The 20,169-nt window shown below is 44.1% G+C and overlaps 2 protein-coding genes across 5 annotated transcripts in view; both read right to left on the reverse strand.

The window, feature by feature from the left end:
* Positions 1-132: 132 nt before the first annotated feature.
* Positions 133-7,314, reverse strand: LOC125742296 (myc-associated zinc finger protein-like). Of its 2 annotated transcripts, none has more exons than XM_049014184.1 (8): positions 7,077-7,314; positions 6,170-6,209; positions 5,781-5,937; positions 4,214-4,596; positions 3,833-4,080; positions 3,404-3,467; positions 3,010-3,181; positions 133-1,919 (listed from the first exon to the last, which is right to left on the reverse strand). In XM_049014184.1, exons 1-8 carry the CDS (start codon positions 7,091-7,093, stop codon positions 1,552-1,554), a joined length of 1,449 nt encoding a protein of 482 aa, XP_048870141.1. In that variant the 5' UTR covers positions 7,094-7,314; the 3' UTR covers positions 133-1,551. The 2 variants fall into 2 exon arrangements, with proteins under 2 accessions (XP_048870141.1, XP_048870142.1); XM_049014185.1 differs by having other exon boundaries at positions 7,205-7,309.
* Positions 7,315-10,785: 3,471 nt separating this feature from the next.
* Positions 10,786-20,169, reverse strand: part of taok2b (TAO kinase 2b) — a 28,538-nt gene continuing 19,154 nt past the window's right edge. Inside the window, exons 17-20 of one of the 3 annotated variants that reach the window (XM_049013826.1) lie at positions 19,619-19,858; positions 14,637-14,849; positions 13,640-13,822; positions 10,786-13,565 (exon numbers count right to left, since the gene is read on the reverse strand). In XM_049013826.1, coding sequence (XP_048869783.1) covers positions 12,666-13,565; positions 13,640-13,822; positions 14,637-14,849; positions 19,619-19,858 — 1,536 coding nt within the window. In that variant the 3' untranslated portion in view covers positions 10,786-12,665. Of the gene's footprint in view, positions 13,566-13,639; positions 13,823-14,627; positions 14,850-15,624; positions 19,859-20,169 lie in introns of those variants that run through there. The other 2 variants (XM_049013825.1, XM_049013824.1) reach the window with 2 other exon arrangements.

Below are 20,169 nucleotides of genomic sequence, written 5' to 3' on the forward strand. Positions count from 1 at the left end.
CTGTACTACTGCAACACAAGTGGCGGCAAAATTGAATATGATCCTGTAGGAATTAACTATCACACACACAAACACACAAAATCTGACACCAACTAGCACTCCATTCAGCGTGAATAAATAGAGGACACTCAGTTTAGTGTAAGTAAATGGCATTATTATTGATGCTACTCGTGTATGTACAGTAATGGGAGAATTATTTTACAACAGCATTACAGGCGTAGGGGCAGTGGTGCACAAGTCTCTGAACAGACAAACAGTATAGGTCACACTTCACAGTCATGCTCAAACATCAAAGGGTATGCACAAAAGTTTTAGACCTTTACCAATTAAACATAGTAAAAATGACAAAATAACATCCATAATTACGATTATAAGAAACACTAAACAGTTCATTTTTAATCTAAGTTCATAGAAGCATGATACTAAGAAATATACAAATATAAATATATATGTATCTTGCTATTTTTCTCAACCTGTAACTACAATGTAAAATTGTTCAGAGTAAAATATTGTATATGCAGTAATGTACAGTAAGGCATTAAGATTTGTTGTCAGAGGACAAGTCCCTAAAGGAGAGGCACTTCAGTCTATTCCAGCAAGATGATTGAGCAGAGTGCGTCCGAATCGGCCAATCATTTTCCACCAAATATATCAATAATGACGTTATATATGACACATTAACGCATATACAACAACAAACTATATAATTAGGTACCTTATACTTCTGACCTTCTTGTATTATTTATATATACGAATTGTATATTATCAACACAAACACACAAAAAATACAGTAAAATTTAATATTTTGGGTAGGTGTGATTAGCCAAAGCATTGTTCCAGGTTACAGCAGTAAAACTTTATTAATGTTCTAGTCATCAAAAATTTAATACATAAAAATGCATTAGAATTAGAGTTAATTTTTTTCCTGTAATTCTTTAGCTGCAAGCGAAAAGGAATTATGCTGTGAAATCTCCATAAAATACAGATTCCTATTTTGCTCAAGAAAAGTGTATGAATACCTCTCCTATGAGAACAAGCCCCATTCGACAAACAACATCCTAATACTGTCGTTATTGTATCGTCCGAAGTAATGGCGGGTTCGGCCAACAGAGTGATTAACCCGCTCCAACTGAGCGACATTTCGTAAGCCCCCAGTTACCCTTTTCCTCCCACTTTGCTGGAGGGGGGGGGGGGGCATAAGTGCCCACAGCTGACTACTCATCTTTACACACATCCACAAAAACCAAGGGAGCATCAGGATCAAAAGACAGCGACAAACTAAAGACAAAAACGCTTTTAGAAACTCAGACTGGACATTGTACTATAGCCAAATATGAGCGAAAGCAGGTGGCTGCACTCCACGTGCCAGCAGAAGGACATTTACAGATGGTACAAACAGTAACTGCACAATGTGGCGACAAGATACAGCAACACAGAAATACGAGAAAGAAAACGATACCCCCCCCCCCCCGACATGCTCTAGTGACCCCCGCTTCTCATTTTGGCTCTCCTCTCTGCATCACTTCACCCCCCTGCCCCCCCCCCCTCCCGCTAGCTGTGGGACTGGGCTGCTATGCCGGAACAGTCCGAAACCAGCAGTCCCACATCGGTGTTGGCGCTGACAAACACGCTGGAGGCGGACACCACGCTGCCCAGGGAGACGGCCGCCGAGATGCTGGAGGAGGCAGTGGAGCTGGTGGTGGTGGCCGCGGGGCTGGCGCTGCTCTGCCCGTTATTGTGAGTCCCCATGTGGCCTTGCAGCTGGATGGGTGTCTTGCAGTGCACCCCACAGAGCTGGCACACAAGCACACCTCCGGGCCCCGTGCCCCCAAATACACCCCTCTGGCCCCCACTCTCCTTCCACTCCTGGCCGTGATGCTTCTGTGCATGGATGCGCAAGTAGGTAAGAGTGGTGAAACCTGCAGCAAAGGGAAAATGACACCATCTTCATAAAAGCATGGTTACATACCCAGAATTAATGAGCGCCTAAGCGGACAGGCGTGGCACTGAACATGCGTCAATCAATGTCAATAAGAATACAGAACTTGACTTCTGCCCCTCACACTCAAGTTTTTAAAATTAGGTTAAATTGCCAAAATATAAACCATGTCACCTTACTTTGATTTACCTGCATGGGAGGCGTGTAGTGCCGCTCTCACCAGAAGATCGCTATTCACATTCTAAATAGCCGCATTTCCGCGTATTCAAATGACATTCCCATGGTAATTTGATGAACAGCGCAACGGTGAAATGTAATCCAGATACATCCCCATCAGTGCCATAAAAGGGGAGGGGCATGTGGCCAGGTGTAAATGGCTCATGCATATGCATTAGAGCTCCTACATGTTCAATGAAAGGAGCCCAGAAATGGTGACATGAGTTAGCTTTTTCTTATTTATTTATCCAACTGAATGTTGCAACTACACCATTTAGTCATCTTTATGTAGCCAAGACTTTGGTGATCAGATATCTGAGATCAAAACAAACTGCCACCATTGCTTACTATGTACTTTTATAATGTTTCTGCAAGTGTTTCAAACTGCATTTTGCAATGTCTATACTTTGATGTCAAATTACAAACTTCATATAAATCTGACATATTTACAAAGTACACTAACATTAAGATGAGTTTAATGCCAAAACAAATATATAAGAAATAATTTATTTACCATGAATTAAGTTTAATGAATGAAATGTGTGACATGTGATTATTTGGTGTAATTTTCTTTGTCTGGAAAAGATGTGTTTTCCAGAGCTTATCATCCACTTACAATTCACAGGACCTAAACACAAGGCATCCAGTCCTCCAAGTCTGTTCCGTTAAGTCTGAAGCACCTAATTTGACAGCAAAGCTTTGCTTCGGCTTAGTTACAGTTATAACTGTACCCTCTACAAACCTTCCAGGCAATCTTCTGAAAAGAGCACCAATACATCTTAAACCATACGGAACTGCATCAGGGATAAAGCCTGGACCAAATACAATAGCGTAAAGGAGGGAGAGATGCTTACTGCGATTGCACAGGTGACAGGAGTGGTGCTGTGACTGGTTGTGGACCCTCATGTGATCGCTGATGTAAGCCGCTGACAGCAGCTTGCCACAGATGTGACACGGCACCTTCTCCTCATGCCGGATCATGTGAGCGCGCAGCCGATCCCGCGTGGCGAATGCGGACTCGCATGTCTGCAAGTAGAAACAAATATTAATGCAAGACCTAAAAATAAAATTTAACAGTTTATCATACACTCAGATGTATATTATGTACAAGTTTCCTAAAAAATTGAATAATCCCGGTAATAAATATACATATAGTTTAGTCAACAATTTGTGTATAAAACTACATGCCAGGCTAGTGTAATGAATAGAGTGTAATGAATGTAACATTTTAGTTACAGAGGTAATTACCTCACACTTAAAAGGTCTCTCTGTAGAGTGAACTTGCCTAACATGACTGTTGAGATGGTCAGGCCTGGGGGGGGGAATTCATACATCACTGTTAAAACAACGCAGCTTTCACTCAAAAAAGGGATGAAATCATTAGGGTTACTGTCCAACACAGACTTCCCGACACTTTCATCTTAAACCATACGTAATACACTTCCTACAATACAGAACATTTTCTTAGCACACTACAGGTCACATGTCAAGAAAGTTAGGATTGACTGGATGAGCTATATGCACAACACAGTGCCACCATCTTCTCACCCAACCGCCCTCAATACAAAGATAAGCTGCACTGCTATTGAACATGCAGGTGCTTTACAACTCCTTGATAAATGATAAAGGAGCCTGGGCAGCAACGGCATGTGGGTGGGGGCCGAGTCAGTGTCACACCGTGAGAAGCCTTTGGCGCAGTGGGGGCAGACATAGGGCTTCTCCACCCCTCCCTGGTGTGAGCGCACGTGGTAGCTCATGCGGTCCTTCCTCTTGAAGCGCTGCTGACAGATGGGACAGGAGTACGGCTTCTCGTCTGAGTGGGACAGTCGATGCCGGTTCAAGTGGTAGACATCTCGGAAGGCCTTCCCACAGGCTTCACATGCGTGGTTTTTGCGCACCGGGTTCTGGCTGGCATTTCCAGAGCGCTAATACAGGACAGGGAATGTGTTCGAGACATCACTGCACGAGCCAAATGCTTCGGCACCTCACATCAACACTAAAATGGGGGGTGATTAAAAACCGAGCCAGCCCCCACAGACAGCTGAGGGACACACCCACCTGTAATGCTGCTCCAGCCACCACCACAGCAGCAGGAGGTGGGGGGCTCGCCATGGCAACGTTTGCGAGGCTAACCGACATGGCAACCGCCTCGCCATCCTGGTTACTGAGAGAGGGCGGGTGAACCACCGATGCAGCTGGGGGTGGAAGCGGAACAGAGAGGTGCAGCAGGGAAAGGGGAACTGCCTGCCTCTCCACTCTGCCCTCTGCTGTAGTCGGTGCTCCACCTTTGATTCCCTCCTCCCTGTCCCTGGCTGCTCTGTCCTTCATGCGAATTCCTGTGTGGACTGACTGGTGACGCCGCAGGTTGTAGCTGTTTTTGAACTGCTTGTTGCACAAGGAGCAGATGTGGGCGGCACGAACCGGCCGAGACACATGTTTCACTGTGATCGAGACAGGGGGGGGGGGGGGGGGTGACAACACTCAGCACCCATATGGTATGTATAATACACTATAGTGAGCACACTTTCAAAAGCATTAAAATACCAAGAACAACCGCAATAACATTAGCTGGTCCTATTAAAACCACTGTCATGGAAGGATGCAGACAACTGCATTCATAAGGAGGTGTCTGGGACCTCCAGACCCAAAGGAACGGACCATGTGCACATACCGAATAAAATAGATATCATTTGTTGGATTTAAGTGGTAACACACAGAATCCATAGTGTCAGGATGATGCAAGGAAAATATGAACTGGATACATCACCAAGACCTGACTTGGAAAAGCCACACTTGGCTTCAGCATGTGCAACTATACTCCTGTGCAATGCAGATTCATATCGACCACAAAACTACTAATGCCTAAGGCAGTAACGAAGACTGACTCAGTAGCTATAGGATGAAAATGACTGTCTGGAGATAATATACAAACCAAACAAATCGTACTGTCATCCCTTATGTCCAAAATAACGATGATATACTTTGTTACTCATTTGAATAACACATATTTCATGTTACTTGACATGTGTTCTCTGCAATAAAAAAGTTATTTTAAAAAAACAGCTTCATTTCCTTTACTTAAATTTGTTCCTTGGCTAAAAACAGCAGTGATAAAGTTAGAAAATGGTGATCAAGTTAGCAACAGCTACATGTACTCATCCTCTGCAAACTGCCACCCAACGCCTGTCCAGGAGGGTAACCAGCATGGGCACAAACAGCATATCTGACTAAACAAAGCAGGCATATCATCAGTTTCCACACTGGACTCATAGTCGAGCAGAAACTACACTAGAAACATAAACGTTAATCTTTTTTTAGAGAAAAAAGATCAAATTTTCAAAATTGTGTTCAATGGTATCACATGTAAATGAGCAGAAAAGAGAACGAGTAAAGCAAATATAAGGCGTTAAACTTTTTAGCAGTAAATTTCACTGATTTGCAGGAAAAATAATTACTGCATGAAAATATGAACTTATTTCCTCAATTAGCCAATTCCACTTCACTTAGTGGGCATGAAACTTTAGAATTTAGTAAGATAGGCATTACAAAGCACGTCTCACATGACTGTTCTTCTCCAGCTTTGCCTTATCAGTTAAACCCCTAAGATCACACACCGCCCTCTCACCAGGTAACGTTAAAGGCTCTTCATTTAGGGCCGCGGTGTCGACGGTCGAAGGCGGTAACCCTATGTGCTCTGTAGGTGCGTTTTGGGTAGAGCCTGCAAGACCTGGGAGGAGATCGGATTGGAGAGTTGCTTCAACTTGACTTTGGGTTGGCGTAGTCTAAAGAAAAACAACAACGAATTCACTGACACGTGGATATTTAATACATTTTTAATGAACTATACATATAAACATATATACAATTTGACGTTCTGATCAAATGCGAGATTTGTATCCCGTTGCAAATAAGCGCTTTATTATGCCCACGTGTACTGCATGCTATGAAGCGCGCTCCCGGAGGTCCCCCAAAACGGCCCGTAAAGCCGACTGCAGAGAAGCTAAAAACACTTACCTGAAATAGAAAATTGCTCCAAGCAGCATCCATTTTGCACCTCGACGAAGAACAAAATTAAGTCTTTACGTGTATTTAAATCACTAGTGTCTACGATCGCTTGAGATTATAACAGAAAGAGGGCAGGATGCCATTTCATTTGGGAGCTGAAACGCAAAATAAGTTGCAAACATCCACTGGACAAAATATAGCGGGCTACCTATTTGGCGAACCTGTCATTCTTGGGTTATTCAATACGAAACCGTAGATATTACAGTAATTTTAATTATGCACATATATTTCTGTAAACACATTTAGTATTTTAAAAGCTAGTTATGTAGTTAGCTGGCTAACACGATAGCCAATTAAGCGATTAAATGCTAAATCACAATTGCTGCTTGAACAGCAACCTAAGTGTTGAAAATGTATTTTTGTGCAGCTGTAATCACAGCAGTAACTACTACTTCGCTATGCGCTAATAGCACGCTATCAATGCTCCCAATTACCATGCAAGATGTGATTACTAGTGGTAAAAAGTATCCTCCGTGCGTGTTGTACTAAGGTAGATACAGTACTATTTTAAAATAGTGTATTGAATTAATAACTACATATTTTTTGCTGTTCAGAATTTTTTTTTCCTATAGGCCAAAGCGGGTGTTTATCGAAGCCTCGGAGTTGCGTTCAGTCCTGGCCTCGGCTAGAGCGCCTCCACCCAGCGGTAGCCCGTCGTCCCGCCTTGGGTGTTCAGCGATATAGGTGTCATCTTTCTTTTTTTTCACCCCCCTTTATCTTTCCCTCCCTCTCTGTTTCTTCCTTCTTTTTTTCAATTTCTCCTTTTCACTCCCTTCTGTATACCTCCCTCACTGCTATGTCCCACTTAATATTTAAAGGGAAGGTATGTTCGGCCGAACACCCTCCCCTCTCCTACCTCTTTTTTAGCTGCATCACACTTTATTATAGACGCCTTTTTCCTTGCCCCCTCCCATTGGCTATCTCGGCCGACGTAAATTGTTCAAATACGTGCTATATTAATAAATACGATACCCTAAAGTTTACCTCGAACAGCTGATCGATAATTGCAGCCTAAATCCATTTACGCGCGATCGAGAAAAGAAAAAAAGACGCAAGAGTCACGGCAAACGTCTCTTAAAGGGAGTGTGACGCTCGTACGCAGTGATGCACCGTCCAGTCTTAAATGACGCTCGACAGTGACGTTAAATACTGTAGTCCAGCACCATTATGGAAAGATTATGGCCAGAAGGGAGGAGGTGGATAGCAAATTCAGATACTAATAGAATAACCCGCCCTATTAGACCCATAAAATGATATGTCAGCATTTGATTTTTTTATTTGACTTGCTGTAATTTTAACGATTATGCAATACGCGCATGCATTCGTTCACTTAGAAGAAATAAATAATGATTTATTCGATAGAATATTGTAGCGCGTTATGGGCGAAGTAACTTGTAATGCGTATTATTGTCACTAGATGTCGCTTAACATCATATCGTGTATGAGACCATCTACTCTTAAAAATCGATCATCCATCCATTTTCTATACCGGCTTGTATTATGCAGGGCAAACTATTATGATAATTTACTTACTTGTTACATGGTCTTTTTTACAAGGTCTATTGTGAATGTCTTTTTATCAGATGAAACGTCTGTTGAACAGTAAATGGTACATGATATAAAATGGCATTTGGATTTTGAAGAATTCTCAGAACTCTGCTATCTTGAGGTACTTTGTTCCTCAGTCCTTAGAGTCATTCTTCCTTTTCCATCTTTGGCTTGCCAAAAGTGGAACTGGTTGCTAATATGTATTTCATCACTATTTCATCACAGTCCATCACTGCTTCTGATAAAAAAAAGCCTGAAATCTCACACGTTTAACACCAGAATGATACAGTACATTCATATATTTACCTGGTACTGTAGTCCAAACCAACATACAAGTGATGCAAATAATGCATCACAACCCATCCATTTTCAAACTGCTTAGACTGGTCAGGGTCATCTAGAGCCTAGCACAGGTAGCGCAAGGCAGGCTACTGCAGCAGCACATACCAAGTCATTGTCAATGGCCTACTTAGACACCCCAGTTAGCTTAACTGCATGTAACTGGATTACGGGTACAAGCCCACACAACAGTGAGAACATTAATTCATTTTCTGTATCCACTTATCAAATTCAGGATACCATTTGCACCTACGGGCAATCTGGCAGCTCACATTCACCTTAGCATAATTTTGGACTGTGGGGGAACACTGGAGGAAGCTGTATGACAACACAGGGTGAAATCCAAAACTATGAAGCGGAGGTGGGATCCGACCCCCAAACCGGGGATGCATAAGATAACAGCACTATCCACTGAGCCTCCACACCTCCCTACCTTGTTAATATGAATATGAATGGTCTGTCTATTGATAATAACTACAGTCTGCCTTGATAGTACATTGATGGCAATTACAGTCTGCCTGCACTCAGATGCCTGTGTATACAGTAGATAATTAATAAAATGTAAAGAAAATTCCATCCAAAGTCAAGCAGGTGTTACTAACCAAGTGGATTATTCTACTGCATTTTAACACTTAATTTCTGTCTTAATTTCTCTGACAAATAACCACTACCTTTCTAATGTATAATAATGATGGATGGAAAAGCTTTATGGATTGCTTTAGTATTCAACTACTAGTCAAAAAGAATACATCTTTATGAGCCTGGCATGTGGAACCCTCCTATTTCCATAATAAGTGTCAAATCTTGCATGACACACTAGCAGACGCTGGCAGTAAATACAGATTCTGAGTCACCATACCTTCAATGATATGAATATCAGATATGTGATGGCACAGAGAGATAAGCACATTCAGTTATGGTGTGATGTTAGGTTATACCCTCAACTGTCTATCACAGGTTGGGGTGTGTAGGTTTTCACATTAGTCTCCACACTTGTTAAGGGGAATTTTATTTACATATTTATTTTTATAGTACGTTTGCTTGGGTTGTTTGTTTGGTTATACGCAGAAAAATACCAAACTGATGCACAATAAGTCTAGACTTTGGGCTAATTTGGTCACATATTAGAGTCCAGCAATAGTTATGATACAGAAGAGTGTGCAGGCAGTACAGTTTGCTTAAGGAAGTCAGTAAGTTAGTGTTGTGTATGATTTTCTGTGCAGTTCCTGTTTTACAGAATAGGCATGTGTTAAAAATAGACTCCCTGTTTTCAATGAGCCCCTTACGCGAGGCTACCTGCTGGCCATAGAACTATCAGCAGTGCTGTCATTTTGTGCAGCTTACCTCAGGTCAGTAGTTTGCCTCATGGTGTCTCACTCTGTGGCACTGTTGATATCAGCTATTTCTACACGTACAGATGATCTGACCGACATTCTTTGACGTGAATAATCAATGTAGCGATTCTCAGGAATTTATATTAGAAATGAACCAACTGAATATTCTCTGAAAATTCTTCCAGCCCCGTGACAATGGAGACTATTGATGGATTTTTTTGTATATATTCTAAATTGGGTTCATCTGGGCATTTTTTTTTTATGGTATCACTTTGATTTTGTGTTATTGTTTTGAAGAAACCCTTAAAGACTTTTTTTTGCTCTCACTCTTGATGTGTTTGATGTCCCAAGCAATGAAAAGCAAACACAGGGGTGACCAATCTTATCCGCAAAGGGCCGGTGTGTATCTGGATTTTTGGGATAACCTTTATGTCAGCTGTTCACATCCAGGTGTGAGGACTCTTTAGCCAATCAGTCCTCTAATTAGTAATTTAATTAGGGAGTCAAAGCGAAAACCTGCACACACAGCGGCCCTTTCTGGGTAAGATTGGCCACCCCTGTCCTAACAGGATGTTCCTGCCACCACGCTATACCATAGTGTAACAGCATGCCCACAGGGTCCCAGCCCCCTATCACGGTCCTCTGCTTGCACCTCCTCAAAGGGAGACAATGAGGAGAAGAAACCAAAGGAGGTGCTTTCTGGAGGTTCTCTCTTAGAAGGTCACACTGCCTTTTTACAAATATTTTTTTTTTTGTCAGTAAAGCGTCTCACAGTTAAACTAACCCCTAGTAACTTTAACCTGCTATAACAGGGATATTCCACCACCTGCACAGTGTCTTACTAGGGTTGTGCCACATGTGATATTTTTGATTTTGGTAGAGAGAAGTTAACAATAAAAACACTTGTTTGCACTGATCACCACAGACCAGGTGAGTTACTGAGCCATTGCTGACGTATGCATGTTTCATCTAATCAATCTGACCAATCCAACACTTTACATTGGCTCATTTCAGCAGTTTGTATGTTATACCACATATTTTTCACTTGGCGACTTTTGTTAACCAAGATTCTAAGCTTCATATTCCGTAGTTGTGATTGTAGTCAAATTCCTGTGGTATTCTTTCTACAGTCCAGAGACTTGCAGTTAGGTAGTATACTTTCACATTAGCAGCTATGATCAACTTCTTCTGTTCCAGATTAACACTGTCAACGGAGACAGTCACGTGGTACACCGTTGATCCTGGAAATGAATAAGCCGGATATTATGGACAACAGGGAAGAAATCATATTTTAAAAAAGCACCATCTGGTTTGAGACAATCATGTCTAAATAAAAACACGCCATTTATCATTTATGCTTATTTATTATTTAAAATTAATTACGCTTCTGTACAACACATTTCAGAACTGTTCTTCTACCAAACTTCATTTATTTGTACACATTATTAAAAACCCAGTTTCTCCTTTGATAAACCCCGAGACATACCAAGCACCTGAGAACCCCGTTCTCTGTATCATTCAGGGCTTCATTCCACGTGCGGTGAAACAGGGACGCCGATTCGGACAAGTCAGGGCGGCCCCGTTAACCGAATGCAGCCGCGTCTGCTTCACGCAGCCGGTGCTCCGGTTGCGTTAAATAAACCTGCTACTTACGAAAGCATCGACCGCTTTCATGCAGAGGCACCCTGCTCTGCAGTTTCTTTAACAACAGCAACAAACGCTAATAAAGTAGGACATTAACGCCGCTGGGTGGACATCGGGCGTTTCGAGACAGTTAAAAGTATGTAGCTATGTATGCATTTACATACACACATTCATACGTATATTTACAAATATGCAAATATACACACAAAAAGTTATACTGTACAGAGTCGAAAGAGCAACATACTGTAATTGACAATACGTGTTACAGTTTCCTACCGTGAAGCACAATGGCGGAATACCTATATTCTGTTTGGTTATTTTACTCTTGCTAAATTTCCGAAACGTACCTTTCATGTAACTTTGTTCACCTAATCTGTGTTCGTTTATATATTTTTTGTAAAACATTTTAAAATGTGTACAACCTAATTACAACAATAATAAATTGCACTAGTAATAATAATAATGATATTAAAAAAGGTTTTTAATTATCCAACATTTTTCTTCTAATAATATCAGTTCAACAACATATTACTACTATATAAAAATGCTTGAGTCAGTGATTTTTATATACACAAATATATATACAGTATAGTTCAAAAGTGTTAGACAACGAACATCTTTAATGTTAATATACTTTTAACAGGTACTATATGTGTATGCTTATGTATACAAATGCTTTGTACACTTTTTTCATGCGCTCTCATACATATGTCATATATACAAACACTCGGTATGCTTGTCACAAAGTAGACCAATGTCCTCATGTTCTCACAAACATGGTATTAGTATTATTATTTAAAATTGTCCCCTACACAAACATGTTCTTATATAGATTAGGGCAAAGTCAACATTCTTCACAGGCATTCTGTATATTCATATCAGTATATGTGGTTTTGTTTATTGCTCCAACAACAAACGAAATACTCCATGTCAGCATTCCTCTAAGGGACCTTAAAGGCGGTGGGCAGAGATGGAATAAGTAGGTTTTTCTGGCCATTTTATGCATGGCAGTGTTTTTTTTAATCATTTTCCAAAAAGACTTAAGTCTTTTAAAAAAAAAAATCCTTTATCACAATAAAAATTAATTGACTAATTAATTTGAAGAGAAAACAAGTCCCAATGTCTGACTTATTTACATAACGAATTTCTTTTCGATTCAAGTTATTCCTGTTAATTTCCCTTGACATCCTTTGGTTAAGGATTGGATTTTCATTTTGCACCTGCTCACCCAAAGCCAGGTCTCTCAGTTAAGTCCCATTTACTAATGTATGTTAAGTCTTCAGCTACACCATCCTCTTCTTCACATTACTGGTCTACTTTAGCTCCTTCCTATGTATCTGCTGTTTCCCTCTTCAGTTACATTAAAATACTGGTGAGCAAATCTTTTTCCTGAGGGCTTGAGCCTGGCGAATCTTACAGACTATGATTTAATTACCGTTTAATTAACACCAAAACACAAGGCGAGGTGACATACTAGCCAATAAACTCCTTCGTTAAAGCAATTAGTAGCTGAGGTTGAGCAGCAGTAAGCAGAGCAGCCCTTTACAGGGTGCCTGAGCCTGGTCTCGCGAAGCAGAACTCTAGGAGTACGAGAGGTGCGAGCCGTTCGAAATGTGAGATGTGACTGACGTGCTCCGGCTTAGCACGGCCTCGCTGCCCCCGGCCCCCCCGGGACCTCCCCCAGAGGCAGTTCTCCTCAGGGGCTGAGGGCTATTCCTCAGGGCCATCAAGCTTGGGCCCCTGACCGCCAGGCCTCCTCCCCCACTGTACCCCCCTTGGGAAGAAGAAGAGGATGACGAGGATGGCGGGGAAGAGGAAGAGAGGGAAATGGGAGGTGGGGGGGGCAGTGGAGGGAGGAGGGCAAGGGACTGAGAGGAGGAGTGAGAGGGCAAGTGGTGGGAGTGGGTGTGAGAGTGGGATAAATGGCCCCCACCTCCCACCCATTCCGTCTCTCTCTCTCGCTCCCTCTCTCTCTCCCTCTCCTTCTCCTTCTGCCTCTCCCTCTCCCTGTAAAGCTGAGGGGTGCTCTGGTGATGGTAGTGTTGTGGGAGATAATGGTGGTGATGTGAGGATGAGGTGGAGGAAGCAGTAGAGTGAGATGCATGGAGGCCGCTCTCCCTGCTCATGGTGTGCAGGGAGGTCACAGACTCCCCCCTGCTAAAGGCCCCCCCGCTCCCACCAGCCGTGCTATTCTGGCTTCTCCACGAGTGCGGCGCCCCCGAGTTCTGAGGGTGTACCCCGTGCGTCCAGTGGCTGCCAGAGCGGGGAACGGGGCGTGAAGGCCAGCCCCCCGAGGCGCTGGGCGGGTTCGGGTAGCCCTGGTTGAAGGCCTCCGCGGGGATGCCTGTCAGCGCCATGTTGCTGAAGCCCAGCCGCATGCTCTCCGAGTCAAAGGCCTCGATCTCGTGAGCCTGGCGCTCCAGCAGGGTTCGGATTCGCTCCGAGCGCTCATTTTGCAGCGAGAGCATCTCCTCCTCGATCTGGAGGAGGAACAAGGTTATCAAAATAGGGCGGATGACAGTCGTGGCCGCTGACCTCGCCCCAGTCTACTCACCCTCTGTTCCAGAAGAGCCCGCCGAATAGAAACCCTCTGCTCCAGGTCCTTGACCTCGCGCTCGTGCTGGGAGTCCGTGTGGATCTTGATCTTGCTCTGGTAAGCATTCAGCAGCTCCAGCTCCTGCTGCAGCTGCATCCTCAGGACCTGGTACTCCGCCTCCTGGGTCTCATCCAGTCGGAGCTGGAAAAGGCCATATGGACGCGGCAGGACAAGGTTTCAATTGCACTCGGAATGCCAGAGAAACGTAATTCCCTGCATTGCATCTTTCTCAATCCCAGGGTAAATGTTTACTGTTCGGACAGCTAAGTCCAGCACCTGGCTCCAGTGCACAACAGCAGGGACACCCATGGTACTCAAACAGGTGCAGTCTCATCGTGGTCTGCCATCCTTTCAGAGGACCGGTCCTGTACTTGGCTTTTAATGCCAGCCTGTTCACTGACCACACAGGACATTATTTCCACATTTGTGGAACAATCAGCTTATCAGGCAGTTCAATCAAACCACAGGGCAGCTACAGGACCAGCATCTGACTTTATCACTATGTGATAGGTGATCTGGTCCAGACCGTAAATCCAGGTCACACGGCTGAAATGTGGGCAATTTTATAAAACTGTTCACTGTTCTTTCAAATGAAGGGTCACTGCACTGATGATTGGGAAAAAGGCTGACATTTCATCAGGAAACACTGAATACTATGTCGAACATGCCCTCTCTTCAAAAGCATAACTGCACAAAGCTTTTATCTTGAATCACAGATATGGCTGTCAAACTAAAAACCAGTTGAAGGTGAAAAACAAGGTCAAAAACTCCAGGCCGATGGGTGGAACATGAAACATTATAAATCTTTTAAGCTAAATTACTTTTTTATGGCATGTTTTAATTAACCGTGACTGCAGTATACACATATAGTATGGATGCACCATTGGGTCGAATGTCTTGGGGTTCCCAGGTCTGACTGCAGTAGTGCAGTTTAATGTCTGCTTGCCTTACTCACAGCCTGTGTGGAGAGCATGTCGTTGATGGAGTGGTCATATTGCTCGGCCAGGATGGCCAGCTTACGGGTCTGTTCCTCCTTCAGCCTCTTCAGCACGGCTTTGTGGTCAGCCTTGGGCGTGCTCTCCAGCAGGTGGTTCCTCAGCGCCTTGTACTGCCGTGTCTGGATCTTACATGTGTCCTGGAACTGCCGCTTGATCTGCAGTTCTTTGGACTGCGGGGAGGGGGAGAGAAAGAGGCATTTCTGGGACTCTTACAAAGGTGACACCCAACTTCAAATGATTATACATGAGACAGATTCCCCCGGCCGCCCCCCCATCATTACAGACACAAGGCTCAGATAAAGGTGAGAACACAATGGACGGGGATGGGTGCTGCTTATACTAAAACTATGAAGGAACAACAATCAGTAACTGCCTGAGCTTCAGTAATTCAGCCTGCTAAGTGTCTGACTACAGAATAGTGTCTCCGCACAGTCCTTGACAAATTAAAAAAGCTTTAAACTTACCTTCAAATAAAATCTTAATACCAGACTGTTCACTTAACATCAGTGATGATGCAAGGCACCGATTTTTAAGGCAAACAGAAAGTAGCGGGAATACGAGCAGAAGCATCCTTTCGATTAGACGAACAACATTAATGTTTGTTGCAAACAAATATCTATCATACATGCGCATACATTGAGGCATGTGGATGATGGAAGAAATTGCAATGAAGGGGCCTTTATAAAATGAAGACTAAATGAGTATTAATCAGTGTTGTTGCAAAACTACTACAGGTTTGTGTAAAAAGAGGAAGAGGATGCAAAATGGCTGACTTAGTAGCACTGGAACAGGAGAGATCCTACTACTTTTATGATAATTAGTTAAAGTGATTCTATTTTGTAAACATTTTATGTTAACTATCTAGTATAAGATTTGCACTAATTACACCAGACAAAAAGTAATTAAATAAGGACAAAACAATGGAAAGAACAAGACACACTAAAATGATATTTCAACAAAATTTATTTTTTGGGGGGGGGGATGAAATATTATATGTCCTCACACACATTCACACACAGACAAAGGGCAAAATAAATCAAATAAATGGCTGCACACACAAAATGCAGGATCCACTTAGTATACAAATACTGCATATATTATAAATTTATATTTTTATGCAATAAATTCTTTTACAAATCACAAGACATAAATACAGATCCTACACAAGACAGACATAAAGGGAAACAAAAATGAAAATATAAAATACATTCATTCTTAACAGAAATGGATGTTCAATGCAAGATAGAGTCTCTTCATATTATTGCTTTCACCAGATGATTTGACATCACTTATAAATGCACACTAGGGATTTATAATGAAATTAAATCAAATGTCCATCCTTAAGATTTACACAATTATGAAAAATCTGTGTCAATCCCTGAGCTGGGAGCTAAATGGGAGTGATGGACAGACCGAAGCCCTGGGCTATCAAATTAGAATTGAGTAGCACTTTTGCACTTTCAAAGATATTAACATTTCAAGTTTTAAAACCCTTCTCCCCTGCAAAACATACCCATTTCTACATTCCCCTCCTCTCCCACAAGCATGTGTGTATCACTGTTCCACCAAGTGGTCTTGGGTAAATTAATTTACTAACCAATGGTGTGCAGGACTCTTAGCAGACAGTGTGGGGGACAGACACACACACACAATGTATATGCCTGCTGCAGCAGCAAAAGAGTGATTTACAGGAATTGCATGCATGTGCGTCTTTGTTGCCTGCAATACCTTTATTATGGGGTGCAATACTTAACCTCTGCATAGTATTATGCAGTTTTTGTACTCACATTTCCGGGCTCCGCTGTTATCTTTGGTATGGTAGCTTTTGCACATGCAAAATTGACTGTTTAGACCATTTACAGACATTTTATTTAACTGCCAGAGAAAAACTGGTGACACCAGTTTTTATGTTACGCTCCCAAACTTGTTTGCATTGTTTCCTCAGGAACACAAGCAAAACGAAAGCATTTTCAATTAAAATGCTTTGTTTTATGGCTAATCCTTCAAAATGAAAATGATTAATAGTGCAACAGGAAAAAAACACTTATTTTAACATATTAAAAGGCACCCTCACCAAACTCTCCCCCAGAATTCCCATTTATACCACCCCCATCCCAATCAGAGCCTTTTGTCTGACATTCTACCCTGTACCAGCCAATGAACTTTCCTGCCTGCTAATGAAGCAGTTCCTATTCCAGGCCTATTCATATTCCAAACCAATGTCTCTTCCACACAATTGTTCCTCAGTCTCATGACAAAACACAGAGCAACAATATAAAATCAAACATTTTTTTAAAGTTAATTTAAGACTATGGCTGGAAAGAGCAGCTAAGACAACAGGACCAAAACAAGGAGGCAATCAGGTGAGCTATCAATGCATAAGAGAAGCAGAATGTAGAATGATGACAATCACATGGGTAGTGGGAGTAAATTCACATTCTAACAACAAAAATGAAAAATGAAAGTAAAAGGTCAGGTTTGGGTTGCCTTACTGGACAGATCAATAAAAATGTATATAAAAGTAAGCAACACTTGCCTAAGTCACAGTTAATGAGATGGAATGGAGAGTTAAGAACAGAGTACAGTACGGTACAAGGTCCCAGGTAAGGAAACCTGCAAGGCGGAGGGGGGGGGGCCTTCTTTTTCAGCTCACAGCCGCCCGATGAACCAGAGATTGCAGACAGCGACAGGGGGAGAGACCTCACTTGAGTATGTGACACGCACAGTGCAGCATGCAGAGCACGGCACGTGGCACACACTGGCAGGCATGCTGCTTTGCAAGCAGCATGGAAGCTGTACTCTGCCAATTAGTGTGTGTGGGTTTGTCTCCGTATTGCAGGGAATATGGAAAATGTAGTGTGTACTTTGATAAAAACTGCCAATCTGAGGAAAAACAGGCTAGCACTAAATTCCGGTGTGGTACAATAAACAAGGATTTAACTGACAGTGCGAGACTAAAACCTCAAACAGTAAATCTTAAGACTTAAAAAAATAATGCACAATCGCGGTGTTTTAAAAACCAACCGCAAGAGAATAACCTTTAAAAGAAAGAAACAAAACTTGTAAAACTTACAAAAAGTTAAGTGAAAAATGGAAGAAAACAGAGGTCATATTGCATGCATACAAAAGAACTGACATGCATACACTGAACCAGACTGGCGGATAAAGAAACAAAATAATCACATTCCATAAATGCTTGGATTGTTCTCTCGCCTCCAGCTGGAGAAGAGCTCAACAAACCAACTACTAAAGTCAAGTACAACATTGACACAATGCAGCATATAAACAGAACAAACATATTCGTTACGGAACAAGACATTTGCACAGATGTCCTCTGCTGTCCCTCACCCTACCTCCAGGGGACAACCTTTCCCCTCAAACTCCTCCCTGAAGCAGTTCGTCTCAGACCAGACTCCCACCTCCCATTTTCTCTGATGATCCTCTCTCTTTCCTCCCTCCTCCTCCTCTCTCGCTCCCTCCTCCTCCGCTCCCTATCTCTACGCTCCCGCACCTCCCTGGGCAGAAGCCGTGGCAGCCTGCTGGTTCTCTCCTCCTTCAGCAAACCCAGGGCCCTCATTTTGCTCAGGTAACTGTGTGGCAACCTCTTCAGGACACGGCTGGCCAGCCTGAGGACTACAGAATTGGCCCAGTCGGCAAGGAGCCCGATGGGCCGTCTGAGGAAGCGCCTGACCCACAGCAAACATTTGGAAGCTGCAGAGATTTGACTGTGCCTGGAGAAGTACTCCACGGGGAGGGTCCTGAGCGGCACAGGAATTTTAGACTGCCGTACCCCCCAGTTTCTACCTGCTTTAGGGAACATGTCATACAAGCTTCTCTCTGTAAGCCCTCCAAGAAGGGACTGACACAGGGTGAATAAAGGCTTGGGAAGACGGAACAGGACTCTGACCCAGAGGCGGTTGATTTTCTTAGGGGCATTCTGAAGGAAAACCCTCGCTGGTCGGACGACCAGGACGACGATAAGGTAGAGAGAGAGGAAAAGAGATGGCGAGCTGAGGAAAAAGGCTGAGATCAAAGCCACGGGGACATAGTAGAGGCCCAGGCTGAGTGAGAGGCCTAAGCTGAAAAGGCCGCAGCCCCAAAGAGCAATGGAGAGGTAAAAGGCCAGAGAGACATAACAGCAGGAGCGCAGAAAGAGGTAGGAAAAGAAAAGAGCTAGGAGGACCAGCTCACCAGAGAGGAGCAGCGAGGCCAAGGAAGGGAGAGGAGGAGAGCGCCTGAGAGACAGGAGAAAGACGGAGAGGAGCAGAAGGACAGGAAGTGTGGGGTGAGCCGCGGCAGACAGCGAGAGCACCAAACAGACCGCGTGTGAGAAAAGGGAGGGCAGTGAAGAGGGGGCGGGCGGCGGGGGGGGCACGTACAGCGGCGGGGGCTCCAGCTCCTCCAGGGAATCTGGAAAATAGAACTCGGAGAGCTCGTCGGCCTCCCGCTCCCCACGGCGCTCCAGGGAGCCAGGAAGATGCTCCGAGGCACAGCCGTCTGCCACTCCCCTGCCCTCGTGCCTGTCCTCCTCAATTTCGGCCTCGGTATCTGTTGCGCTCCCCTCATTGTCCACCTCCCACTCGGCCCCCTCGAGTGGGCCGGCCTCCCTGTCCCCTTCTGACCACGTCCTCTCGGGCTGTGCCTTGCCCTCCTCGCCATGTCCATTGCTGTCCCTCTTTGGGGCCTCTGTTTCGCTCTCGTCTCCTCCCACCCCTTCTTCCTGGACCCTGCTCTCGTCTTCCTCGCTTTGGCTAGTCGGGCTCCCTACCTGTCCTCCTTCAGAGGCACTCCCCGTGAATGCAGTGCTCGGAGCTTCGAGGCTGCCCATGTCCTCCTCGGCCATCACTTCACCCTCCTGCCCGATCTCCTCCACCTCCTCCTCTGTCTCCCCCTGGTCCTGGTCCTCCCTGCCCTCCCCTGCGCCCCCCTCCACACTCACTTTGAGGCTCTTGGGCTGCTGCCGCACCTCGGTGGCATGCTTCTGCCGCAGCTCCTGCTCACGTCGCTTGTTGTACTCCAGCTGGTTGGCCAGCTCGGTCTGGTGCTGCGTGCGAATCAGCTCGGCCCGCGTCCGCTGCACCAGGCCCAGCTGCCGGAACTCCAGCTCCTGAGTGGACTCGTGGTGCCGCAGCAGCTGGGCACACTCCAGGTCCTTCTGGGTCTGCTTCTTATTTAGGTCCTGTAACAGGAAGCCCAGGGAGAGGAACGTGAGGTGTGGGGGCTGGTGGCGAGCTGGCCTAGCCCCATCTCAGGAAAGGGGCAACTTCAGAACCGGAGCATGCAGCTCAGTGACAGTCACATGCTGCATGGGAGAGCACGTCTTACAGTGAGGGGCACTGAACTAATTCCGTTACGGTGAGTCTACAACAGGTGTTCTCAAAGTCAAAAGAACGCAAGTGATTCATAAGGTGCATTAACGGAATAAGGCTTAACGTGGTTCGAAGTACAACAATGTAAAACCACCAACACATAACTCATCATAATCCATCC

Source organism: Brienomyrus brachyistius, chromosome 5, assembly GCF_023856365.1.
Source record: "Brienomyrus brachyistius isolate T26 chromosome 5, BBRACH_0.4, whole genome shotgun sequence".
NCBI lineage: Eukaryota > Metazoa > Chordata > Actinopteri > Osteoglossiformes > Mormyridae > Brienomyrus > Brienomyrus brachyistius.